The 15,673-nt window shown below is 40.0% G+C and overlaps 1 protein-coding gene and 1 long non-coding RNA gene across 5 annotated transcripts; both read left to right on the forward strand.

The window, feature by feature from the left end:
* Positions 1–46: 46 nt before the first annotated feature.
* LOC127920091 (MHC class II transactivator-like) lies at positions 47–8,717 on the forward strand (the record flags this gene model as incomplete). The annotated part of the gene is made up of 6 exons (XM_052503904.1): positions 47–124; positions 229–312; positions 2,649–2,732; positions 3,334–3,417; positions 6,800–6,883; positions 7,773–8,717. Coding segments are annotated over 6 exons (490 nt in total), but the record flags the coding sequence as incomplete, so codon positions are not given.
* A 3,367-nt stretch (positions 8,718–12,084) lies between these two features.
* On the forward strand, positions 12,085–15,659 carry LOC127920092 (uncharacterized). Of its 4 annotated transcripts, XR_008105076.1 has the most exons (8): positions 12,085–12,200; positions 12,281–12,482; positions 12,724–12,784; positions 12,947–12,986; positions 13,632–13,731; positions 14,378–14,597; positions 14,852–14,931; positions 15,280–15,319. It is a non-coding gene; the product is annotated as an uncharacterized LOC127920092 (long non-coding RNA). The 4 variants fall into 4 exon arrangements; XR_008105077.1 differs by lacking the exons at positions 12,947–12,986; positions 14,852–14,931; positions 15,280–15,319 and adding an exon at positions 15,500–15,659 and having other exon boundaries at positions 12,543–12,885; positions 13,471–13,731; positions 14,458–14,577; XR_008105075.1 differs by lacking the exons at positions 12,947–12,986; positions 14,852–14,931 and having other exon boundaries at positions 12,543–12,885; positions 13,471–13,731; positions 14,458–14,657; positions 15,300–15,453.
* The last annotated feature ends 14 nt before the right edge of the window (positions 15,660–15,673 follow it).

Consider the following 15,673-nt stretch of genomic DNA (forward strand, 5'->3'; position numbering starts at 1 on the left):
AAGAGTTACCACTGGTTTGAGAAAGTGTGCTTGTGTGTGTGTACAGGTTGGGGCCAGTGAATGGTCCTCTGGCGCTCCCTAAACTCCTGGAGCTGCCAGCCCTGCACAGTCTACATCACCTGGAGTAAGTATCGCTCTACTGATGGACCACGGGACAACGGCTTTCACTTTATTACGCTGTCGGTCTAATCTCTCTGTCTCCCTAATCTCTCTGTCTCCCTCACCCAGTCTGGAGAACAGTAAACTGGGGGACAGTGGGGCTGAGGGTCTGGCAGGAGTTGTGCTGTCTCTCTCCTCTCTGCAGATTATCAAGTAAGAAACCTCACACTGAGCTCTCTAGTCTCTAGATCAACCTGTTCATCACTGAGCTCCCTAGTCTCTAGATCAACCTGTTCATCACTGAGCTCTCTACTCTCCAGATCAACCTGTTCATCACTGAGCTCTCTTGTCTCTAGATCAACCTGTTCATCACTGAGCTCTCTACTCTCTAGATTAACCTGTTCATCACTGAGCTCCCTAGTCTCTAGATCAACCTGTTCATCATTGAGCTCCTAGTCTCTAGATCAACCTGTTCATCACTGAGCTCCCTACTCTCCAGATCAACCTGTTCATCACTGAGCTCCTAGTCTCTAGATCAACCTGTTCATCACTGAGCTCTCTACTGTCTAGATCAACCTGTTCATCACTGAGCTCCCTAGTCTCTAGATCAACCTGTTCATCACTGAGCTCTCTACTGTCTAGATCAACCTGTTCATCACTGAGCTCCCTAGTCTCTAGATCAACCTGTTCATCACTGAGCTCTCTACTCTCCAGATCAACCTGTTCATCACTGAGCTCTCTTGTCTCTAGATCAACCTGTTCATCACTGAGCTCTCTACTGTCTAGATCAACCTGTTCATCACTGAGCTCCCTAGTCTCTAGATCAACCTGTTCATCACTGAGCTCTCTACTGTCTAGATCAACCTGTTCATCACTGAGCTCAATACTCTCTAGATCAACCTGTCCATCACTGAGCTCTCTAGTCTCTAGATCAACCTGTTCATCACTGAGCTCTCTACTCTCTAGATCAACCTGTTCATCACTGAGCTCTCTACTCTCTAGATTAACCTGTTCATCACTGAGCTCTCTAGTCTCTAGATCAACCTGTTCATCACTGAGCTCTCTAGTCTCTAGATCAACCTGTTCATCACTGAGCTCTCTACTCTCTAGATCAACCTGTTCATCACTGAGCTGTTCTCTACTCTCTAGATCAACCTGTTCATCACTGAGCTCTCTTGTCTCTAGATCAACCTGTTCATCACTGAGCTCTCTACTCTCTAGATTAACCTGTTCATCACTGAGCTCTCTACCTCTAGATCAACCTGTCCATCACTGAGCTCTACTCTCTAGATTAACCTGTCCATCACTGAGCTCTCTACTCTCTAGATCAACCTGTTCATTACTGAGCTCTCTTGTCTCTAGATCAAACATCAACCTGTCCATCACTGAGCTCTCTTGTCTCTAGATCAACCTGTCCATCACTGAGCCCTCTACTCTCTAGATCAACCTGTCCATCACTGAGCCCTCTACTCTCTAGATCAACCTGTCCATCACTGAGCTCTCTCTCTAGATTAACCTGTTCATCACTGAGCTCTCTACTCTAGATTAACCTGTCCATCACTGAGCTCTACTCTCTAGATTAACCTGTCCATCACTGAGCTCTCTACTCTCTAGATTAACCTGTTCATCACTGAGCTCTCTACTCTAGATCAACCTGTTCATCACTGAGCTCTCTCGTCTCTAGATCAAACATCAACCTGTCCATCACTGAGCTCTCTACTCTCTAGATTAACCTGTTCATCACTGAGCTCTCTACTCTCTAGATTAACCTGTCCATCACTGAGCTCTCTACTCTCTAGATTAACCTGTTCATCACTGAGCTCTCTACTCTCTAGATCAACCTGTTCATCACTGAGCTCTCTAGATAATATCTATCTGTAGATCTCTGGGGTCATTATGACCCAGAAAAGGTTGGTGACCTCTGCCCTAGATAATATCTATCTGCATCATTCAGTCAGTTACTGTGCTTTTGTTAATAATGTTTATTGTCTCTCCTCCTCTCCGCCCCTCTTCCTTTCTTTCCCCCTCTCCTTTCTCTCCTTTCTCCTCCCCTTCTCTCTTCTTCTCTTCCCTCCTCTCCTTTCTCCCCTCCTCCTCTCCTTTCTCCCCTCCTCCTCTCCTTTCTCCTCCCCTTCTCTCCTTTCTCCTCCCCTTCTCTCCTTTCTCCTCCTCTCCTCCCCTTTCACCTCCCCTCCTCTCCTCCCTCCTCTTTCTCCTCCTCTCCTTTCTCCTCCTCTTCTCTCCTCCCTCCTCTTTCTCCTCCTCTCCTCCCTTTCTCCCCCCTCCTCTCCTTTCTCCTCCTCTCCTCCCCTTTCACCTCCCCTCCTCTCCTCCCTCCTCTTTCTCCTCCTCTCCTTTCTCCTCCTCTTCTCTCCTCCCTCCTCTTTCTCCTCCTCTCCTCCCTTTCTCCCCCCTCCTCTCCTTTCTCCTCCGCTTCTCTCCTCCCTCCTCTTTCTCCACCTCTCCTACTTCTCCTCCTCCCCTCTCCTCTCCTCTCCTCTCCTCTCCTCTCCTCTCCTCTCCTCCTCTCTTCTCTTCTCTTCTCTCAGTCTGTCCCAGAACTGTATAGGAGACCAGGGAATAGAGAGTCTGGCTCCTGCTCTGTCTACCCTCCCCTCGCTGCACTGTCTCAGGTATACACACACACACACACACACACACACACACACACACACACACACACACACACACACACACACACACACACACACACACACACACACACACACACACACACACACACACACACACACACACACACACACACACACACCCTGTCTATTGTCCAGTCTGTAATCTGATGGTCTGATCCCGTCTATTGTCCAGTCTGTAATCTGATGGTCTAATCCAGTCTATTCTCCAGTCTGTAATCTGATGGTCTAATCTCGTCTATTGTCCAGTCTGTAATCTGAACGGTCTAATCCTGTCTATTCTCCAGTCTGTAATCTGATGGTCTAATCCAGTCTATTCTCCAGTCTGTAATCTGATGGTCTAATCCTGTCTATTCTCCAGTCTGTAATCTGATGGTCTAATCCAGTCTATTCTCCAGTCTGTAATCTGATGGTCTAATCTCGTCTATTCTCCAGTCTGTAATCTGATGGTCTAATCCTGTCTATTCTCCAGTCTGTAATCTGATGGTCTAATCCAGTCTATTCTCCAGTCTGTAATCTGATGGTCTAATCTCGTCTATTCTCCAGTCTGTAATCTGATGGTCTAATCCTGTCTATTCTCCAGTCTGTACAGTAATGTGATATCTGACGGGGGTGCTGAGAGTCTGGCTGCTGTTTTACCTCAGATGACATCACTCAGTGACCTGGAGTAAGTCTGAATTATAAAACTATACTGCAGTAAGTCTGAATTATAAAACATTACTGCAGTAAGTCTGAATTATAAACTATACTGCAGTAAGTCTGAATTATAAACAATACTGCAGTAAGTCTGAATTATAAAACATTACTGCAGTAAATCTGAATTATAAAACATTACAGCAGTAAGTCTGAATTATAAACTATACTGTAGTAAGTCTGAATTATAAAACATTACAGCAGTAAGTCTGAATTATAAACTATACTGTAGTAAGTCTGAATTATAAAACTATACTGCAGTAAGTCTGAATTATAAAACATTACTGCAGTAAATCTGAATTATAAAACATTACAGCAGTAAGTCTGAATTATAAACTATACTGCAGTAAGTCTGAATTATAAAACATTACTGCAGTAATAAGGCAGTAAGTCTGAAACATGAAACATTACTGCAGTAATAAGGCAGTAAGTCTGAAACATAAAACATGACTGCAGTAATAAGGCAGTAAGTCTGAATTATAAAGCAGTAATAAGGCAGTAAGTCTGAAACATGAAACATTACTGCAGTAATAAGGCAGTAAGTCTGAAACATAAAACATGACTGCAGTAATAATGCAGTAAGTCTGAATTATAAAACATGACTGCAGTAAGTCTGAATTATAAAACATGACTGCAGTAAGTCTGAATTATAAACTATACTGCAGTAAGTCTGAATTATAAACAATACTGCAGTAAGTCTGAATTATAAAACATTACTGCAGTAAATCTGAATTATAAAACATTACAGCAGTAAGTCTGAATTATAAACTATACTGTAGTAAGTCTGAATTATAAAACATTACAGCAGTAAGTCTGAATTATAAACTATACTGTAGTAAGTCTGAATGATAAAACTATACTGCAGTAAGTCTGAATTATAAAACATTACTGCAGTAATAAGGCAGTAAGTCTGAAACATGAAACATTACTGCAGTAATAAGGCAGTAAGTCTGAAACATAAAACATTACTGCAGTAAGTCTGAATTATAAAACATTACAGCAGTAAGTCTGAATTATAAAACATTACAGCAGTAAGTCTGAAACATAAAACATTACTGCAGTAAGTCTGAATTATAAAACATTACAGCAGTAAGTCTGAATGATAAAACATTACTGCAGTAAGTCTGAATTATAAAACATTACTGCAGTAAGTCTGAATGATAAAACATTACAGCAGTAAGTCTGAATGATAAAACATTATTGCAGTAAGTCTGAATGATAAAACATTACTGCAGTAAGTCTGAATGATAAAACATTACAGCAGTAAGTCTGAATCATAAAATATTACAGCAGTAAGTCTGAATTATAAAACATTACAGCAGTAAGTCTGAATTATAAAACATTACTGCAGTAAGTCTGAATTATAAAACATTACTGCAGTAAGTCTGAATGATAAAACTATACTGCAGTAAGTCTGAATTATAAAACTATACTGCAGTAAGTCTGAATTATAAAACATTACAGCAGTAAGTCTGAATTATAAAACATTACAGCAGTAAGTCTGAATTAAGAAACTATACAGCAGTAAGTCTGAATTATAAAACATTACTGCAGTAAGTCTGAATTATAAAACATTACTGCAGTAAGTCTGAAACATAAAACATTACAGCAGTAAGTCTGAATTATAAAACATTACTGCAGTAAGTCTGAATTATAAACTATACTGCAGTAATAATGCATTAAGTCTGAATTATAAAATTGTACTGCAGTAAGTCTGAATTATAAAACATTACAGCAGTAAGTCTGAATGATAAAACATTACTGCAGTAAGTCTGAATTATAAAACTATACTGCAGTAAGTCTGAATTATAAAACATTACTGCAGTAAATCTGAATTATAAAACATGACTGCAGTAATAATGCAGTAAGTCTGAATTATAAAACATGACTGCAGTAAGTCTGAATTATAAACTATACTGCAGTAATAATGCATTAAGTCTGAATTATAAAATTGTACTGCAGTAAGTCTGAATTATAAAACATTACAGCAGTAAGTCTGAATTATAAAACATGATTGCAGTAATAATGCAGCAAGTCGGAATTATAAAACATGACTGCAGTAATAATGCAGTAAGTCTGAAAAAAACATTACTGCAGTAGCAGAGCAGTAAGTCTGAAACATAAAACATGACTGCAGTAACAATGCAGTAAGTCTGAAACATAAAACATTACTGCAGTAGCAGAGCAGTAAGTCTGAATTATAAAACATTACTGCAGTAAGTCTGAAATATAAAACTATACTGCAGTAAGTCTGAATTATAAAACATTACAGCAGTAAGTCTGAATTATAAAACATGACTGCAGTAATAATGCAGTAAGTCTGAATTATAAAACATGACTGCAGTAAGTCTGAATTATAAACTATACTGCAGTAATAATGCATTAAGTCTGAATTATAAAATTGTACTGCAGTAAGTCTGAATTATAAAACATTACAGCAGTAAGTCTGAATTATAAAACATGATTGCAGTAATAATGCAGCAAGTCGGAATTATAAAACATGACTGCAGTAATAATGCAGTAAGTCTGAAAAAAACATTACTGCAGTAGCAGAGCAGTAAGTCTGAAACATAAAACATGACTGCAGTAATAATGCAGTAAGTCTGAAAAAACATTACTGCAGTAGCAGAGCAGTACGTCTGAAACATAAAACATTACTGCAGTAGCAGAGCAGTAAGTCTGAATTATAAAACATGACTGCAGTAATAATGCACTAAGTCTGAATGATAAAACATGACTGCAGTAGCAGAGCAGTAAGTCTGAATTATAATACATTACTGCAGTAGCAGAGCAGTAAGTCTGAATTATAAAACATGACTGCAGTAATAATGCACTAAGTCTGAATGATAAAACATGACTGCAGTAATAATGCAGTAAGTCTGAATGATAAAACATGACTGCAGGAATAATGCAGTAAGTCTGAATGATAAAACATGACTGCAGTAATAATGCAGTAAGTCTGAATGATAAAACATGACTGCAGTAATAATGCAGTAAGTCTGAATGATAAAACATGACAGCAGTAATAATGCAGTAAGTCTGAATGATAAAACATGACTGCAGTAATAATGCAGTAAGTCTGAATGATAAAACATGACTGCAGTAGCAGAGCAGTAAGTCTGAATGATAAAACATGACTGCAGTAATAATGCAGTAAGTCTGAATGATAAAACATGACTGCAGTAATAATGCAGTAAGTCTGAATGATAAAACATGACTGCAGTAATAATGCAGTATCGATACGGTAGTGTGTATGTAGTACCCCCTGTTGCTATGGGAACAGTCGCCACACTACTGTTCACAACCACTACAGTCCGACTCATTGTTTTCCCCCCCGTGTGTTTTATCATCTGCAGCGTCAAGTACAACAGTTTCACGGCCCTGGGAGCTCAGAGTCTGGCTTCCAGTCTGAGGGACTGTCCATGGATCAAGAGTCTGGGGTAGGATTTAGATGCAAGTGGCTGTTCCACTGGTTGTCATAAGGGTAACAGCGTCTGCTAAATGACTTAAATGTAAATGTAAATGTAGGACACGAACACAATCACATCGCCATAACATAGAGGAGGAAGTCCCATTGATCAATAGTCGATTACAATCACGATAACATCAAGGAGGAAGACTGTAGAACAGAAGGAAACATGGAATCAGAGATGGTTTCGCTCAAAATACAATATTTCATTGTATTTTCTCTCTCTCTGTCTCTGTCTCTCTCTCTCTCTCTCTCTCTCTCTCTCTCTCTCTCTCTCTCTCTCTCTCTCTGTCTCTCTCTCTCTCTCTCTCTCTCTCTCTCTCTCTCTCTCTCTCTCTCCTCCCTCTCTCTCTCCTCCCTCTCTGTCTCTGTCTCTCTCTCTCTCTCTCTCTCTCTCTCTCTCTCTCTCTCTCTCTCTGTCTCTCTCTCCTCCCTCTCTCTCCTCCCTCTCTGTCTCCTCCCTCTCTGTCTCTCTCCTCTCTCTCTCTCTCTGTCTCTCTGTCTCTCTCTCTCACCCCTCTCTCTCTCTCTCTCTGTCTCTCTCTCCTCCCTCTCTCTCCTCCCTCTCTGTCTCCTCCCTCTCTGTCTCTGTCTCTGTCTCTCTCTCCTCCCTCTCTCTCCTCCCTCTCTCTGTCTCCTCCCTCTCTGTCTCTGTCTCTCTCTCTCTCTCTCTATCTCTCTCTCTATCTCTCTCTCTCCTCTCTCTCCTCTCTCTCTCTCTCTCTCTCTCTCTCTCTCTCTCTCTCTCTCTCTCTCTCTCTCTCTCTCTCTCTCTCTCTCTCTCTCTCTCTCTCTCTCTCTCTCTCTCTCTCTCTCTCTCTCTCCTCTCTCTCCTCTCTGTCTCTCTCCTCTCTCTCCAGAATGTGGAATGTGTGTATTCCCTACGGAGTGTTAGAGAGACTGCAACAACAGGACCCACGGATACAGCTGCTCTAGAACATTGTTGTGTTGTTCTAACAGAACCCCAGAGGATACAGCTGCTCTAGAACATTGTTGTGTTGTTCTAACAGAACCCCAGAGGATACAGCTGCTCTAGAACATTGTTGTGTTGTTCTAACAGAACCCCAGAGGATACAGCTGCTCTAGAACATTGTTGTGTTGTTCTAACAGAACCCCAGAGGATACAGCTGCTCTAGAACATTGTTGTGTTGTTCTAACAGAACCCCAGAGGATACAGCTGCTCTAGAACATTGTTGTGTTGTTCTAACAGAACCCCAGAGGATACAGCTGCTCTGTTCTGTGTTCCTGGACACCACTGTACTGTGTTCTGTGTTCTGTGTTCCTGGACACCACTGTACTGTGTTCTGTGTTCTGTGTTCTGTGTTCCTGGACACCACTGTACTGTGTTCTGTGTTCTGTGTTCTGTGTTCTGTGTTCCTGGACACCACTGTTCTGTACTGTGTTCCTGGACACCACTGTTCTGTGTTCCTGGCCACCACTGTTCTGTGTTCCTGGACACCACTGTTCTGTGTTCTGTGTTCCTGGACACCACTGTTCTGTACTGTGTTCCTGGACACCACTGTTCTGTACTGTGTTCCTGGACACCACTGTTCTGTACTGTGTTCCTGGACACCACTGTTCTGTGTTCCTGGACACCACTGTTCTGTACTGTGTTCCTGGACACCACTGTTCTGTGTTCCTGGACACCACTGTTCTGTGTTCCTGGACACCACTGTTCTGTGTTCTGTGTTCCTGGACACCACTGTTCTGTGTTCTGTGTTCCTGGACACCACTGTTCTGTACTGTGTTCCTGGACACCACTGTTCTGTACTGTGTTCCTGGACACCACTGTTCTGTTCTGTGTTCCTGGACACCACTGTTCTGTACTGTGTTCCTGGACACCACTGTACTGTGTTCCAGGACACCACTGTTCTGTGTTCCTGGACACCACTGTTCTGTGTTCCAGGACACCACTGTTCTGTGTTCCTGGACACCACTGTTCTGTGTTCCTGGACACCACTGTTCTGTGTTCCAGGACACCACTGTTCTTTGCACTGACATTTGAATGTATTTGTTATGTTCTTTTATACTGTTTCTGTACTGATCATTATATTAAGTTTGCACTGAAAAATAAAACTACTCTACAGAACCAGAACCAGAGATAGACAGAGGAGATGGTTAATATAGAACTGGACCTGACTACTCTACAGAACCAGAGATAGACAGAGGAGATGGTTAATATAGAACTGGACCTGACTACTCTACAGAACCAGAGATAGACAGAGGAGATGGTTAATATAGAACTGGACCTGACTACTCTACAGAACCAGAACCAGAGATAGACAGAGGAGATGGTTAATATAGAACTGGACCTGACTACTCTACAGAACCAGAGATAGACAGAGGAGATGGTTAATATAGAACTGGACCTGACTACTCTACAGAACCAGAACCAGAGATAGACAGAGGAGATGGTTAATATAGAACTGGACCTGACTACTCTACAGAACCAGAGATAGACAGAGGAGATGGTTAATATAGAACTGGACCTGACTACTCTACAGAACCAGAACCAGAGATAGACAGAGGAGATGGTTAATATAGAACTGGACCTGACTACTCTACAGAACCAGAACCAGAGATAGACAGAGGAGATGGTTAATATAGAACTGGACCTGACTACTCTACAGAACCAGAACCAGAGATAGACAGAGGAGATGGTTAATATAGAACTGGACCAGACTACTCTACAGAACCAGAACCAGAGATAGACAGAGGAGATGGTTAATATAGAACTGGACCTGACTACTCTACAGAACCAGAGATAGACAGAGGAGATGGTTAATATAGAACTGGACCTGACTACTCTACAGAACCAGAACCAGAGATAGACAGAGGAGATGGTTAATATAGAACTGGACCTGACTACTCTACAGAACCAGAACCAGAGATAGACAGAGGAGATGGTTAATATAGAACTGGACCTGACTACTCTACAGAACCAGAGATAGACAGAGGAGATGGTTAATATAGAACTGGACCAGACTACTCTACAGAACCAGAACCAGAGATAGACAGAGGAGATGGTTAATATAGAACTGGACCTGACTACTCTACAGAACCAGAACCAGAGATAGACAGAGGAGATGGTTAATATAGAACTGGACCAGACTACTCTACAGAACCAGAACCAGAGATAGACAGAGGAGATGGTTAATATAGAACTGGACCTGACTACTCTACAGAACCAGAGATAGACAGAGGAGATGGTTAATATAGAACTGGACCGGACTACTCTACAGAACCAGAGATAGACAGAGGAGATGGTTAATATAGAACTGGACCTGACTACTCTACAGAACCAGAACCAGAGATAGACAGAGGAGATGGTTAATATAGAACTGGACCTGACTACTCTACAGAACCAGAGATAGACAGAGGAGATGGTTAATATAGAACTGGACCTGACTACTCTACAGAACCAGAACCAGAGATAGACAGAGGAGATGGTTAATATAGAACTGGACCTGACTACTCTACAGAACCAGTGTAATGGGTATGTTTGTCAGATACAGGTTCATGTCAGGGTTATTTCTGGCCTTACTGTTGAAACGTGTACTTCCTCATAGCAGGTTTCTGTTCCGTGTTTTCTGGCTAAAAACAGATGTATCTGTCTTCTGGTTGGACGGAGAGTTCACTGTGTGGGTGGAGAGTGGGTGGAGAGTTCACAGTGTGGGTGGAGAGTTCACTGTGTGGGTGGAGAGTTCACTGTGTGGGTGGAGAGTGGGTGGAGAGTTCACTGTGTGGGTGGAGAGTTCACTGTGTGGGTGGAGAGTTCACTGTGTGGGTGGAGAGTTCACTGTGTGGGTGGAGAGTTCACTGTGTGGGTGAAGAGTGGGTGGAGAGTTCACCATATGGGTGGAGAGTTCACTGTGTGGGTGGAGAGTTCACTGTGTGGGTGGAGAGTGGGTGGAGAGTTCACTGTGTGGGTGGAGAGTTCACTGTGTGGGTGGAGAGTGGGTGGAGAGTTCACTGTGTGGGTGGAGAGTTCACTGTGTGGGTGGAGAGTTCACTGTGTGGGTGGAGAGTTCACTGTGTGGGTGGAGAGTTCACTGTGTGGGTGGAGAGTTCACTGTGTAGGTGGAGAGTTCACTGTGTGGGTGGAGAGTTCACTGTGTGGGTGGAGAGTTCATTCTGTGGGTGGAGAGTTAACTGTGTGGGTGGAGAGTTCACTGTGTGGGTGGAGAGTTCACTGTGTGGGTGGAGAGTTCACTGTGTGGGTGGAGAGTTCACTGTTTGGGTGGAGAGTGGGTGGAGAGTTCACCATATGGGTGGAGAGTTCACTGTGTGGGTGGAGAGTTCACTGTGTGGGTGGAGAGTTCACTGTGTGGGTGGAGAGTTCACTGTGTGGGCGGAGAGTTCACTGTGTGGGCGGAGAGTTCACTGTGTGGGTGGAGAGTTCACTGTGTGGGCGGAGAGTTCACTGTGTGGGTGGAGAGTTCACGGTGTGGGTGGAGAGTGGGTGGAGAGTTCACTGTGTGGGCGGAGAGTTCACTGTGTGGGTGGAGAGTTCACTGTGTGGGTGGAGAGTTCACTGTGTGGGCGGAGAGTTCACTGTGTGGGCGGAGAGTTCACTGTGTGGGTGGAGAGTTCACTGTGTGGGTGGAGAGTTCACTGTGTGGGCGGAGAGTTCACTGTGTGGGTGGAGAGTTCACTGTGTGGGTGGAGAGTTCACTGTGTGGGCGGAGAGTGGGTGGAGAGTTCACTGTGTGGGCGGAGAGTTCACTTCCGGACCAACGGGAAGGTTTAAAATGGGGGAAAAACCTCTGCCCTCCTGGGTGATCGAAAACAAACACGGTAATATCAGGTACAGTAGTATAGTATCAGGTACAGTAGTATAATATCAGGTACAGTAGTATAATATCAGGTACAGTAGTATAATATCAGGTACAGTAGTATAATATCAGGTACAGGAGTATAATATCAGGTACAGTAGTATAATATCAGGTACAGTAGTATAATATCAGGTACAGTAGTATACTATCAGGTACAGTAGTATAATACCAGGTACAGTAGTATAATGTCAGGTACAGTACTATAATATCAGGTACAGGAGTATAATATCAGGAACAGTAGTATACTATCAGGTACAGTAGTATAATATCAGGTACAGTAGTATAATATCAGGTACAGTAGTATAATATCAGGTACAGGAGTATAATATCAGGAACAGTAGTATACTATCAGGTACAGTAGTATAATATCAGGTACAGTAGTATAATGTCAGGTACAGTACTATAATATCAGGTACAGTAGTATAATATCAGTATCTACTGTTATACTATCAGGTACAGTAGTATAATATCAGGTACAGTAGTATAATATCAGGAACAGTAGTATAATATCAGGTACAGTACTATAATATCAGGTACAGTAGTATAATATCAGTATCTAATGGTATAATATCAGGAACAGTAGTATACTATCAGGTACAGTAGTATAATATCAGGTACAGTAGTATAATGTCAGGTACAGTACTATAATATCAGGTACAGTAGTATAATATCAGTATCTACTGTTATACTATCAGGTACAGTAGTATAATATCAGGTACAGTAGTATAATATCAGGTACAGTAGTATAATATCAGGAACAGTAGTATAATATCAGGTACAGTACTATAATATCAGGTACAGTAGTATAATATCAGTATCTACTGTTATACTATCAGGTACAGTAGTATAATACCAGGTACAGTAGTATAATATCAGGTACAGTAGTATAATATCAGGTACAGTAGTATAATATCAGGAACAGTAGTATAATATCAGGAACAGTAGTATACTATCAGGAACAGTAGTATAATATCAGGTACAGTACTATAATATCAGGTACAGTAGTATAATATCAGTATCTACTGTTATACTATCAGGTACAGTAGTATAATATCAGGTACAGTAGTATAATATCAGGAACAGTAGTATAATATCAGTATCTACTGTTATACTATCAGGTACAGTAGTATAATATCAGGTACAGTAGTATATTATCAGTATCTACTGTTATATTATCAGGTACAGTAGTATAATATCAGGAACAGTAGTATACTATCAGGTACAGTAGTATAATATCAGGTACAGTAGTATAATATCAGGTACAGTAGTATAATATCAGGTACAGTACTATAATATCAGGTACAGTAGTATAATATCAGTATCTACTGTTATAATATCAGGTACAGTAGTATAATATCAGGTACAGTAGTATTATATCAGGCACAGTAGTATAATATCAGGTACAGTAGTATATTATCAGGTACAGTAGTATTATATCAGGTACAGTAGTATAATATCAGGTACAGTAGTATAATATCAGGTACAGTAGTATAATATCAGTATCTACTGTTATACTATCAGGTACAGTAGTATAATATCAGTATAATATCAGGTACAGTTATAATATCAGGAACAGTAGTATAATATCTATCACTGGTATCAGGTACAGTAGTATAATATCAGTATCACTGTTATAATATCAGGAAATGTCAGGTACAGTACAGTAGTATAATCAGGTACAGGTACAGTAGTATAATATCAGTATCTACTGTTATACTATCAGGTACAGTAGTATAATATCAGGAACAGTAGTATAATATCAGGAACAGTAGTATAATATCAGGAACAGTAGTATAATATCAGGTACAGTAGTATAATATCAGGTACAGTAGTATAATATCAGTATCTACTGTTATACTATCAGGTAAAGTAGTATAATATCAGGTACAGTAGTATAATACCAGGTACAGTAGTATAATATCAGGTACAGTAGTATAATATCAGGTACAGTAGTATACTATCAGGTACAGTAGTATAATATCAGGTACAGTAGTATAATATCAGGTACAGTAGTATAATATCAGGAACAGTAGTATTATATCAGGTACAGTAGTATAATATCATGAACAGTAGTATAATATCAGGTACAGTAGTATAATATCAGTATCTACTGTTATAATATCAGGTACAGTAGTATAATATCATCAGTAGTATATCTACAGTTATAATATCAGGTACAGTAGTATAATATCAGGTACAGTAGTATATATCAGGTACAGTAGTATAATCATCAGGTATATATACAGTATCAGGAACAGTAGTATTATATCAGGTACAGTAGTATAATATCAGGAACAGTAGTATTATATCAGGTACAGTAGTATATCAGTATCTACTGTTATAATATCAGGTACAGTAGTATAATATCAGGTACAGTAGTATAATATCAGGTACAGTATTATTATATCAGGTACAGTAGTATCAGGTACAGTAGTATAATATCAGGTACAGTAGTATTAATATCAGGTACAGTAGTATAATATCAGGTACAGTAGTATAATATCAGGTACAGTAGCATTATATCAGGTACAGTAGTATAATATACTATCAGGTACAGTAGTATAATATCAGGTACAGTAGTATAATATCAGGTACAGTAGTATACTATCAGGTACAGTAGTATATATCAGGTACAGTAGTATTATATCAGGTACAGTAGTATAATATCAGGTACAGTAGTATAATATCAGGTACAGTAGTATTATATCAGGTACAGTAGTATAATATCAGGTACAGTAGTATACTATCAGGTACAGTAGTATAATATCAGGTACAGTAGTATTATATCAGGTACAGTAGTATAATATCAGGTACAGTAGTATTATATCAGGTACAGTAGTATAATATCAGGTACAGTAGTATAATATCAGGTACAGTAGTATAATATCAGGTACAGTAGTATTATATCAGGTACAGTATTATATCAGGTACAGTAGTATAATATCAGGTACAGTAGTATACTATCAGGTCAGTAGTATACTATCAGGTACAGTAGTATATATCAGGTACAGTAGTATAATATCAGGTACAGTAGTATACTATCAGGTACAGTAGTATAATATCAGGTACAGTAGTATACTATCAGGTACAGCAGTATATATCAGGTACAGTAGTATACTATCAGGTACAGTAGTATAATATCAGGTACAGTAGTATACTATCAGGTACAGTAGTATAATATCAGGTACCGAGTATACTATCAGGTACAGTAGTATAATATCAGGTACAGTAGTATACTATCAGGTACAGTAGTATACTATCAGGTATCAGGTAGTATAATATCAGGTACAGTAGGTACAGCAGTATAATATCAGGTACAGTATTATATCAGGTACAGTAGCATTATATCAGGTATAGTAGTATAATATCAGGTACAGTAGTATACTATCAGGTACAGTAGTATAATATCAGGTACAGTAGTATAATATTTGTACAGTAGTATACTACTGTGTACAGTAGTATAATATCAGGCATGAGTAGTATTATATTTGTGTACAGTAGTGGAGTATCAGGCGCTATAGTATTATATCAGGTACAGTAGCATTATATCAGGTACAGTAGTATAATATCAGGTACAGTAGTATAATATCAGGTACAGTAGTATTATATCAGGTACAGTAGCATTATATCAGGTACAGTAGTATAATATCAGGTACAGTAGTATACTATCAGGTACAGTAGTATTATATCAGGTACAGTAGCATTATATCAGGTACAGTAGTATTATATCAGGTACAGTAGCATTATATCAGGTACAGTAGTATAATATCAGGTACAGTAGTATACTATCAGGTACAGTAGTATAATATCAGGTACAGTAGTATACTATCAGGTACAGTAGTATAATATCAGGTACAGTAGTATACTATCAGGTACAGTAGTATAATATCAGGTACAGTAGTATACTATCAGGTACAGTAGTATAA

Source organism: Oncorhynchus keta, unplaced genomic scaffold (genome assembly GCF_023373465.1).
Source record: "Oncorhynchus keta strain PuntledgeMale-10-30-2019 unplaced genomic scaffold, Oket_V2 Un_contig_18336_pilon_pilon, whole genome shotgun sequence".
Lineage (NCBI taxonomy): Eukaryota > Metazoa > Chordata > Actinopteri > Salmoniformes > Salmonidae > Oncorhynchus > Oncorhynchus keta.